We start from the raw sequence: 10,604 nt of genomic DNA on the forward strand, positions 1-10,604 counted from the left end.
TTTGGTTTTTCCGACTAGGGTTGTAATGATAACTCTTAAGCTACTTAACCACTGCAATTACGTTATGGAAACTGACACTTTAAGAAAATTTACTGACCAAAGGAAGTAAGTACTAATAATCCCAAAACGAATTGTTTGTCTTTCCACCAAACCTGTACCTGCCTTGCCTTTCTATTTCCTAACTCAGAAAACGGGCAGTATGTGTGGAACCTGGTCCTTAGTCACGCCGTGTACTGTTGGCTGCCAATTCTTGGAGAGTTGGCCTCCTAAATACCTTGTTGATTAAGCACCTTCCTCTCCAGCCTCACCGCCAGTTACTTCCTCATTGCTCCCTTTGGGTTACTGCGTCCTGCCTTGCTGCCCTATCTGGCTTCCGGTCTTCAACTCTCCTGTCCCATCCATCCATCAAGTAGTTGCCAGAGAATCCTTCTAAAATACTATACGGTACAAACCTGGTCTGCTTAAACTCTCTGAATGTATTGCAGGGTCTGATATGATCTCCTTAGTTTGGAAGGTAATGCCCTTCATGATCTGGCCCTGAAACTCTTTCCTCTCCCTCACCGACACAGAACCAAACTGCTTTCTTGAACTCACACTCTGAGTTTTGAATCTTTGCCTATGAACCTCGGGCTTTTCTTCTCTTCTTTGCCTGGCAAACTCCTACTCATCCTTCATGACCACACCCCTCAAATCAAGCCTCTTTTCTGCAGCCCTTTCTTCATTCTCTTCCTATTTAACTGTTTTTCTCACTAGAATTAAAGCTTCTCCAGGGAATGACCCTGTGTTGTTCATTTGATATCTTCAGCACCTGAACTCAAGCTTGCACATTGTAGGTAGTAAATAAATGTGAATTGAATGTCCAAGGTTTCCAAATGCACTTGTGTCATGTCTGAATCTTATGTAATATTTATGTATGTAATCTAGCTTGAATCGTCTTGGTATATAGTTCATAATTCATACAATCAGGCTGACCCTCTACTTCTGCCCAGGCCCCTACCTCCTGCGTAGCTGTGCCTTCTCCTATCTGCCCCAATGCTCTAAAACTATCTCTAATGCTTATTCACCCTCCTATCCCATACTTCCCATAAGAATCCCCCTTAGCCCAATTGTCTCAGCAAGATTTGGAAAGCAAGCTGGCTAATTCATATGAGTTGTGGTGAGATGGTTGCTGGGAGGAGGGGTTGTTTCTCACCAATCCAAACCAATCTCTGTTACAGTGTTGGACAAAGGGAAGAAGAAAGAATTTTATCATTCATATTTTATTACCATGGTTTTCCCATCTTCTATCTAAGAGTAGCATGCAAGATCTTGTAAAATGCTTTATTGGAACCAAGAAATGTTGCACTTAAAGCTTACAAAACAGAGACAGCTAAAGCTTTCTTTCATAAGCAACAATTGTCTTCTCCATCCCCACCTCATTGGAACTGACATGATGAAGGATTTGAAAGTTTCATAATTTAACTCAGCGAAGCTCAGTAGTACATTTAGTATTGGTTATACATCGTTTGTTTAATAAATGCAATGAACAAAGCTACACAGGAATTAGATATTGAAGCAGAAAAGGTGGTTTTACAGTCCCTGCCCTTAACCTCTAATTCTTACTGCCCCAGCCAAGAAAGCATTTTCACCTCCTGCGCTTTCCTTCCTGTGTGCTTGTGGTTCGTTCTTTCTTCTCAGGCTTTCTCATTCTGAAGCTGAGATAGTTCTGTTCACTTAGCTTAACTTGGGACAGTGACACAGGGTTTGTTCTATACTTTCTTTTCCACCCCACCCCCACCCCAATCCTCAGTCCCCTTCCTAGGACCATTTTCTACTCCTAGCATTAAGAGGGCTCATCGTTATATACTTGGAGATGGTCCAGTTCTGACAGACTCCCCGGGAAGACTCAATTCTACTTCACCCTCATGATTTCCTGTTAATTCCACTACGGCTAATGTTCTAGGAAGACAGCCTTATCTCTGGGCTCAGATGGGGACAACTTCCTTAGTCTATCCTGGACTACCCTGCTATTTCTCAGCCATGCTTTCATTGGTCCCACTGAATTCCCTAGATCCCCAGCAGTTCCCACACTCTGTATGGCCCTGCCTCAACCATTAATTCTACTTATCCATTTATTTAGGAATAATTATTTTCTTTTTTTCCCTCTAAACTGGGTAATTTATAATACGAGCAATTTTTGTATGTTTAAAGGATTACCATCCCTAGCCTGTATTGTTGCTTTGCTGTGAGGGAATGGTTGGGACAGAAAAAGTGTTTGTGTAGCTCTGAAACTTCAGTTCCTAGGAATGCAGCTACTCACTGGGGCTTCCCTGCTTGAAGATTATGGGCTTTTCCCTTCCACTGGAGACCAAGGAAAAATCGAGAGTTGGGTAACGGATCTGGCTCTGAGTTCTATGTTTCCTGCTGCTTGTAGAGAGGCCTGAGGATGATGGGGTTGCAAATCCAGAGAAATGTTCAGAGATGCTGCTGCCACTGCTCTTATTACCTGCATGGGATGGGGGTCATTTGTCTTGAGGGTCCTTTCTCCATTTAAATTTATGGTCCTTCCAGTCTCTTGTTGAGCTTTGAATGTTTCTCTTCACAGAGAAATATAGTCCTGTGTCCACTGCAAAAAGGAATACCATCACCAAGCAGAAAGAGATTTGGTACCCAGGTGGAAAGAATGATGAGATGGTGGTCACTGCCAAACCTATTAGGAGAAGTGGAGAGACGAAAAAATATGACAGTCACTAAGGCAGATATTTGGAACAAACAGTGAGGTCACCAGTAGAGAGTCTTTGACAACTGCCAACAGACAAGTGGTAGGAATGGTGGGGAAGTCTGGGGGAAGGTATTGCTTCCTCCCATTGGTTCCTGATCTTAGTGCTATCTGAGCAGAGGACAGCTCACCAAACACTTAGCAAAGGCTCCTGCTTGTTTGACAGAGATGTGACAGGGAGCGTTAGCAAGTTAGGTTGTAAGCTGGATTTTGTGTGACAGTTAAGAAATTGTCAGACAATGCTATGGTCTAGAAACTGGGACAAATTTGTTGATTTTGCATTTCAATTTTTTAAACTCTTGATTTTGATATATTTCCAAACTTAAAAAAAATGACCAGAATAGTATAAAGAAATCTCGTATATCCTTTACCCAGATCCACTCATTGTTTACATGTTACCCCATTTGCTTTATTTGCTCTCTTTCCCTAACCACTTGGGAGTATTTACTTTCAGTTTAAAGTGTCATGAAATTATTTTTGTACAAATTATGGCATTGTAGTGTCAAAATCTCAAAAGGTGTTTTGCTGCCTTTCTACATGCAAATTGTTTACAGTTTATGTCTTAGGCTAGTTACAGATAGAAGTTCTGTGAAACTGGAAAGTCCAGGCACACCACTCTAGAGCTCTGATTCTGGAGGCTGGTGCTATAGAACCTAGAGATGTTTTGTGGATGACTTAATGGGATCATAGGATATTAGTGCTTGTTCAAATCTTTTACTTAATGGTTAAATATACAGGCTTTGAAGTCTTTGATGTGACCTTAGGGACAACTTATTTATTTATTTTTGCACCTCAGTTACTTCATCTGTAAAATGGAATATTACCTATCTCATGTTGTGAAGGTCTACTGTGATAGTCAAACCAGGTGCATGTAAAGAATTGTTTAGCACAGAGTCTAGCACACTGAAAGGTGCCCAATAAATGCCAGCTTATTTTTGTTATGGAAGAATAAATTGGGGTTCAGAGAGACTAAGTGGCTCACCTCTGGTCAGATGGTTAATTAGCTGCAGGGCCAGAACCCAGGTTCTGGGCTCTTTCTGTGAGGGGATGAGGGGCTCCTGCCAGTTTGGATCGTGGCTAAAAGGCTTGGATAAGAAGGAGGCCAGCATGATAGGAACATATGACATCGTGGGTGTGATTAGGGTAAGGAAAGACAGAGGTATTTATTGGGGAGGAGATGTGGCTTCTGCTCCTGCCATCATGCTGCAGAGTGAATGACACCTCTTAGCTACCCTAAAAGAATGGACTGAAACAGAGCTGCAAACCTACACTGCAATCAGGGACTTTTGGGGACCTCCTGGTGATCACCAGGAGGGAACCACATATGAAGACGTGCGTGTAAGAATCAGGAATCTCCTCCCAACTCAACTTCCCAGAGTGAGTGCAGGCTCCACACACAGGCATCCCTGGGCATTCCAGGGTGGCACATGTCTCACCTTGAGTGATGGTGATGTTCACAGTCTCTGAAGACACATTTTTACTCCCAATAAGCCCCCTGCAGAAGTAGGAGCCGCTGTCTTTGAGTTTGGCATTTGGAATGTAGAAGTCAGAATTATGATGAAAATACTTCCTGCCTTTGCCATTCTGTAAATATGTGACCTTATGCAGAGCAGTGTTCTTCCAGCTGTGACACCTCAGGTGAATAGGGTCTTCCTCCTTGAACACCAACCGAGGGGCCTGGAGCAACAGCCAGCCTGAAAGACACAGAGACACCGCAGGCCCGGGAGGCCTCAGCTGTCAGTGCAGAGCTTTGTGAAGGGGCCACGTACCACCCAGATCCTGAGACATAAGGGAAAGCCAGATCGGGAGTCAACCCTGCATAGCTCCCTTTGGGGAAGAGCTGATGAGGCCCTGCAAGAGAACTGAAGTCATACCAAGACCTTTGTCTAATGGGGAAGAGGGACACACACACATGTGATTAACACACAGGGTTAGAGCAGAGGGACTAAGCAATGAGGTAAGTGAGAAGCAACGATGGGCATATCTGCAGGATCCTTAAGTGCTAGACTTAGATTCGCTGTGGCAGGTGACAAGGAGTCACAGTAAGTTCTAGATCAGAGTAAATATTGTATTTGAAAATGATGTTTTGCCCTATTAGAGGAAAAGGTAGATTTCAGAAGGAATAGGCAATCAAAGGAATATTGAAAGACTCTTGTGGCATTCAGGAATAAGGTGACGATGGCCACAGAGTGGCTACAGAAATTGTGAAGGAGAACTCAATGTAAACATCAGGGAGGGGAAGGGCGTGACTGGTAGTGCTCAGCGTGGCAATTCGTGGTTTCTGAGGTGTCACAGGGCCTCGGTGAGACCAACTTTATTACTGAGCATGGCCTTCAAGAGAGGAAATTCTTATATCGCCAGAGCTGATTCTCACAATCGCGTCACCAAGTAATCAGACTTCACAAAGAGAGAACATGAAGTCATGGTCGGGAAAGGGCCTGAATAATTAAAAAATAATGATATTATAGATAAATATTATAATGGCATAAGAAAATATTCATGAGACAATGTTAAGTTACAAAAGCATAATACTTCAAATATTTTAAAAAGTATTATGCACAGAAAAAAGAAGGATATGCACTTATGTATTAACAGGGGTTTTCTCTGAAGGAGTGGGACCAAAGGACATTTTAAATTTCTCCTGTTTACTTTTATATATTTTTGAAATTGACCCCAAATGACTTTTGTAATAAGAACAAAACAAAATTTACTATAATTTTATTTTTTAAATCTACATTCTCAGGTTGAATTACTATAATTTAAAAAATCTACTACCTGATGCTAAACAAAATTGGTAGGACGTGTGTTGGTCATGATTCTCTACCGCAAAGATTTGCCAAACAGAAAGTAATCTTTATTACCTATTAAGATATATCATTTATCAAAAGAAGCCATGTGCCTATATATCCACTTACTTTTTCAGCAGAGAGATGAATCATTATTAGCATAAAGTCATGGTTAGTATACAGTCTTGTGGCCTTTGGAGGAACATTCTTGTTCCAATCTGTCCTGTCATGGACTCAGTGAATGTCCATATGTATATTCCTTCAAGTGATATTTCATCAAGCACTCACTATGCATGACACATTGTGGACTGGAGATACCCAGATGACTGGACATATAGTTCTCAGCCTCAAAGAATCTACAGTCTAGACATGGAAACATAAATATTCAGAAATAATCACAATACAGTATGACGAGTGCTACAACAGGCTAAGAATAAAGGACTGCGGGGCCGACTAGATTGGAATAAAGAAATTCTGCCCGAAAGAAGTAAAAAATGCAGGCTGGGCATGGTGGCTCACGTCTGTAATCCTAGTACTTTGGGAGGCTGAGGTAGGCAGATCACGAGGTCAGGAGATCAAGACCATCCTGGCTAATACCGTGAAACCCCGTTTCTACTAAAAATACAAAAAATTAGCTGGGCGTGGTGGCATGCACCTGTAGTCCCAGCTACTTGGGAGGCTGAGGCAGGAGAATCGCTTGAACTCGGGAGGTGGAGGTTGCAGTGAGCCGAGATTGCGCCACTGTACTCCAGCCTGGGTGACAGAGAGAGACTCTGTCTCAAAAACAAAAACGAAAACAAAAACAAAAACAAAACAAAACAAAACAAAAAAGAAGTAAAAAATGCTTCTCAGAGGAGGACATAAGTGAAATGGGTCCTGAAGGATTAAAGGATGCTCAGAAGTTTACCTGGTGAAGCTAATTCTCATGGTCACCATTTAATATAGCCTTGATTGGCTAGACTTCTAAAGCCAGTTTCTAGAGCCAAGTTCAAGGCAAACTAGTAACTCCTAGACTTGATTTTTCTATTGCTTTCTCTTGGTAATTCCCCATTTTATTTGGTTGTAGGTGGACATCTCTTACCTAGCTAGAAATGGACGTATCTTCTTGTAGCTCTGGAGAGTGAAGACCATGTCAGTTGACTGGTACTGTCAGAGGCCAAAGAGCCACAAAAATCAGTTTCAGAGGCCCAATTCCATGGAGCTCTCTTGCAGATCCACCTCTTTATGCCTTTCTTCCCCCAAAGCTTGTTCCACCCATAAACATTGTATGAATGGAACAGCTGTGGAAGTAGAGTTAGGTTTGCAGGGCGACCCTGCAGGGACCAGGCTATGTGGTAAGATTGTAGGGACACCAGGAAAGACCCCTGCCTTCAAAATATTTCTCCTACCTGCGCCTGATGTCTATATTCTGTTAATAGTACACAAGGACTTTCATCTCATGATTAATGTGCAGGCTGAACATGTTTCTGCTTCTATTGGAAGAGATATCACATTACCAAATTTATGCTTAATTATAGTTTTGAGTACAGCATTGATGAAGAGAGAGAAAGATATGATGCTAGGCCACTAGGATTGCTTTGGGAGGTGGCTTAGGGCATTACACGTCTGAGAGTGAGAAGAAGATTGAGGTCCTAACACCAAATTCATTAATTTATTCAATAAATATTATTGGCCAGGTGTGGTGGCTCACGCCTGTAGTCCCAGCACTTTGGGAAGCCAAGGCAGGTGAATCACCTGAGGTCAGGAGTTTGAGACCAGACTGACCAACATGGTGAAACCCTGTCTCCACTAAAAATACAAAAATTAGCTGGGTGTGGTGACAGGCACCTGTAATCTCAGCTACTCAGGAGGCTGAGGCAGGAGAATCATAGAACCCAGGAGGCAGAAGTTGCAGTGAGCTGAGATCGCCCCATTGCACTCCAGCCTGGGTGACAGAGTGATACTCTGTCTCAAAAAATAAAATTAAAAAAATAAATAACTATTATTGAGCATCTATGCCATGGCCTAACCTTCACATGACACATTCACATTGTATGCATTCCATATGGGGATTCCTGGAATTGTGCAATGCAGCAGTTCTATATCTATTGTCTGATGGGCTTTGACATTTTGCTCAAGACCTACTTAGAGCTAGGACTACAACTCTGATACCATTCAGTGGGACCACAGATCATCTCATCTTAGCTTTTATCTCTAAGAATATCATCTCTGGCTCTTCCCAAGTATTTCAGGACCCTTTGTTTCACCCTTTATTGGTGATTTTCCTCTTCCCCTTCATCAACTCACCGATATGGACTTCTAGCTGCACTGGGTCACTGGGTGTGGAGAGGTTTGTCCGGCACGTGTACTCTCCACTGTCGTTGACTCTGGCAGTGGCAATGAAGTAGCTCGAGGCCTGGCTTGAGATGCGGCTCCCATTGTGAAACCACTGTGTGGAATTGTCCCCAGGGGAGTAGGCTCCCTGGCACTTCAGAGTCACATTGTCCTTCTCGAGCACCCTGTGCCATTGAGGCTCCAGGAACACCACAGCCTTTGGGGAATCTTCTGAGGAGTGAAGAGAATGTGGGGTGAGGACAGGGAGAGGAGCAGACTGTACACTGCCATTCCCAGGGAGCCTCAAAGCCAGAATGAGCTCATTGCAAACCCATGCTTGGTGGCTCAGTCTTAGAGCATCTTAGCCCCATTTTTGGCCTGTTCAATATCTTGAGGAAAACTGGCCAGAGAAGCATAGGGCCAAGTTCTGCTGTGTTGGAGGAACTATCCCTGCTAACTCCACATCGGTATTTTCCCATTCAACAAGCATTTCCCAATATCTTATGGCCATTGTCCCCATATGTGCCCCACTGGGTCAATCCAAGACCATGAAGCTGACTCACCAGTCCGCGTGCCAGCTGAAACTGCAAGAAAAAAGAGTAAATCAAATATTGAGTAGGGGCAGAGATCAGAGTGATTAGAACATAGAGTGAGTTTAAAACTCCCCTGCCCTCCTCTGCCCCAGGAGCCCAATTTTCCCAACAATCAGGATGTTTCTGGTGGAAACCTTCTTGCTACCTGCTCTCTGGTCTCCAGTGTTCATGCCTCTTGTGCCACTGTCAACCCAAAACCCTATTTTCAACACTGGTCCCTTACCCCTTGCTCCCTATGCAAACTCACAAATTAAGGGTACAGGTTGAATTTCCCTGAATCAAGCCACAGAAACAGCCCCAACCCATATCCCCATAAGAAAGGGTAGAAATTAAAAATCATAGAGGAGAACCCTGGAATGTCAAACTGAAAGAGACAGACCCTAGGGACCATCTAGTCGAAGCTCTTCGGTTCCACACAGTGATTCTGAGACCCAGAGGGGTGAAGTGACTGGCCTCACTCATGAGTATGCCCCAGTTGGAACCAGCATTCTCCTCATTTCTAGCCCTATCTTGGCTTGTCCTAGGAGCTCAATCCACAGCTATAGATGTGGTGAGGGGTCCCATCCCTTCATGGGAGTCTCATCCCTAGCCTGAAAATGGGTCTCTGCTGAACCCAAGGCATCTCAAACTTCTCCCTCAACCAGGGAGACCCTGACTTACCTAGAAGTAGCAGAGCAGTTGGGAGGAGCAGCTGCCACATGATGCCCCGCTGGAGTGGACAAGTCACCACAGATATCCACAGCCCTAAAGGGACCAAGCCTACTAGACAGGAGGAAGTAAACAGCCTTTCCCCAGCCCATCCACCCATCTCTGTCACCCACTAGTTTCCTTTTCTTGAAACTTCATCTGACTTCTCAATCTGAAGTCTAGAAGGGAGCCCCACCATATAACAGGAACAGGAAGGAAAGAGCCTGGAGGCAAGGTGGGTGGGTCTGCCCCCTTTATTCCCCCAAAGGTCTGCGGCTGAGCATCTGAGGGCACACACAGAATCTGCCGGAGTGTGCCCTCAGCCATCCCAGGATGCTTGCCCCCATCTGCTGGGTTTGGATCCACCCAGCACCAAGAATGGGACAGCAAGACCCTGGGGATGAGATTCAAGGTGGAAGGAGCATTCTCTGAGGGCTTCCTTCATTTCACCTCAGAACTTCTCACTCTCCTGACTCGCCCAGACCCATCTGTCTCCAGCCGAGGCCCTTCCTGCACACAGAAAGTGGTCCTTTCAAATCTTCAGACCACTAGCAGTGTCTCTGCCTCAATATTACCTCCACTCAGAGTTTCTTTCAAAATTCAAAATTCAAAATCTATATGCTCCTGGGATATGTAATCCACAGGAGCTACTGACTTTTTAGTGTGATTTGATCATTAGATTTCCAGGTTAGAAGAAACCCACATGGGGAGAGAAATGGGCCCTGGAAGAACGAGTCACCAGTGAAAGGCTGAAAAGATCACAGAAAAGGTGGGGGTGGGGAGAGGCGAGGACAGGAACTCTTTACCTTCCTCGTGTTACCAGGGTCCTGCAGATTTAGCTCAGGGCCCTCCGGGCCACTGGATCTGAGCTGGTCTGTCAGCCTAGTAGCCGGGGCTCCAGGGCTCCTTACCAGAAAAGGTGGAGGGGGGTGGCCAGGAAGTGGGAGGGTTGTTAACCTCTTCTCTTCTCTCCAGATTCTCCCCCCCGTAACCCCACGTTGTTTACTCTCACAATGGTCCAGGTCCCAGACAGAAAATCGGATGACTCTGCTTGATAGTGCCACTCCCCCAGTGGATTCTTGGGCATCTGGGACAGGTCTCGCCTGGCTTAGAAAAGCCCAGGAGGCGAGCAGCAGGCCCGTGTGGGCACCTGATACTTGTTAGGGGTGGAGTGGAGGCAGGGGCTGACACAGGTGCCCGCCGACCTTTGCTATAAATGAATGCTCTTTCTACTCCAGAATGACATAAAAACCACTACTCAGGTTTTGTTTTTTATTTATGTGTTTCATTTGGCTCCTGGGTGGAGTTAATTGATCCTCCCATTGCCATCCACGTACCCACCCCTCCCCCCCACACACCGAGTCTTGCAGCAGCCCCTCGTCCACAGGCCCTTGGATTGGACAACGGAAATGAACCCAGGCAGCCATTCCAGTTCTCCTTCTCAAGTGACTCATCTACGCCTTGCAA

At 44.7% G+C, this 10,604-nt stretch overlaps 1 protein-coding gene across 1 annotated transcript; it reads right to left on the minus strand.

Moving 5' to 3' along the window:
- Window positions 1-1,243: 1,243 nt before the first annotated feature.
- On the minus strand, window positions 1,244-9,464 carry LOC134734469 (low affinity immunoglobulin gamma Fc region receptor III-A-like). Its single transcript, XM_063627080.1, is given in 6 exon segments — window positions 1,244-2,689; window positions 4,195-4,452; window positions 7,831-8,088; window positions 8,421-8,441; window positions 9,111-9,320; window positions 9,323-9,464. Coding segments are annotated over 6 exon segments (1,077 nt in total). The 3' UTR covers window positions 1,244-2,501.
- Window positions 9,465-10,604: the final 1,140 nt, after the last annotated feature.

This window comes from Symphalangus syndactylus, chromosome 12 (genome assembly GCF_028878055.3).
Source record: "Symphalangus syndactylus isolate Jambi chromosome 12, NHGRI_mSymSyn1-v2.1_pri, whole genome shotgun sequence".
Classification (NCBI taxonomy): Eukaryota; Metazoa; Chordata; class Mammalia; order Primates; family Hylobatidae; genus Symphalangus; species Symphalangus syndactylus.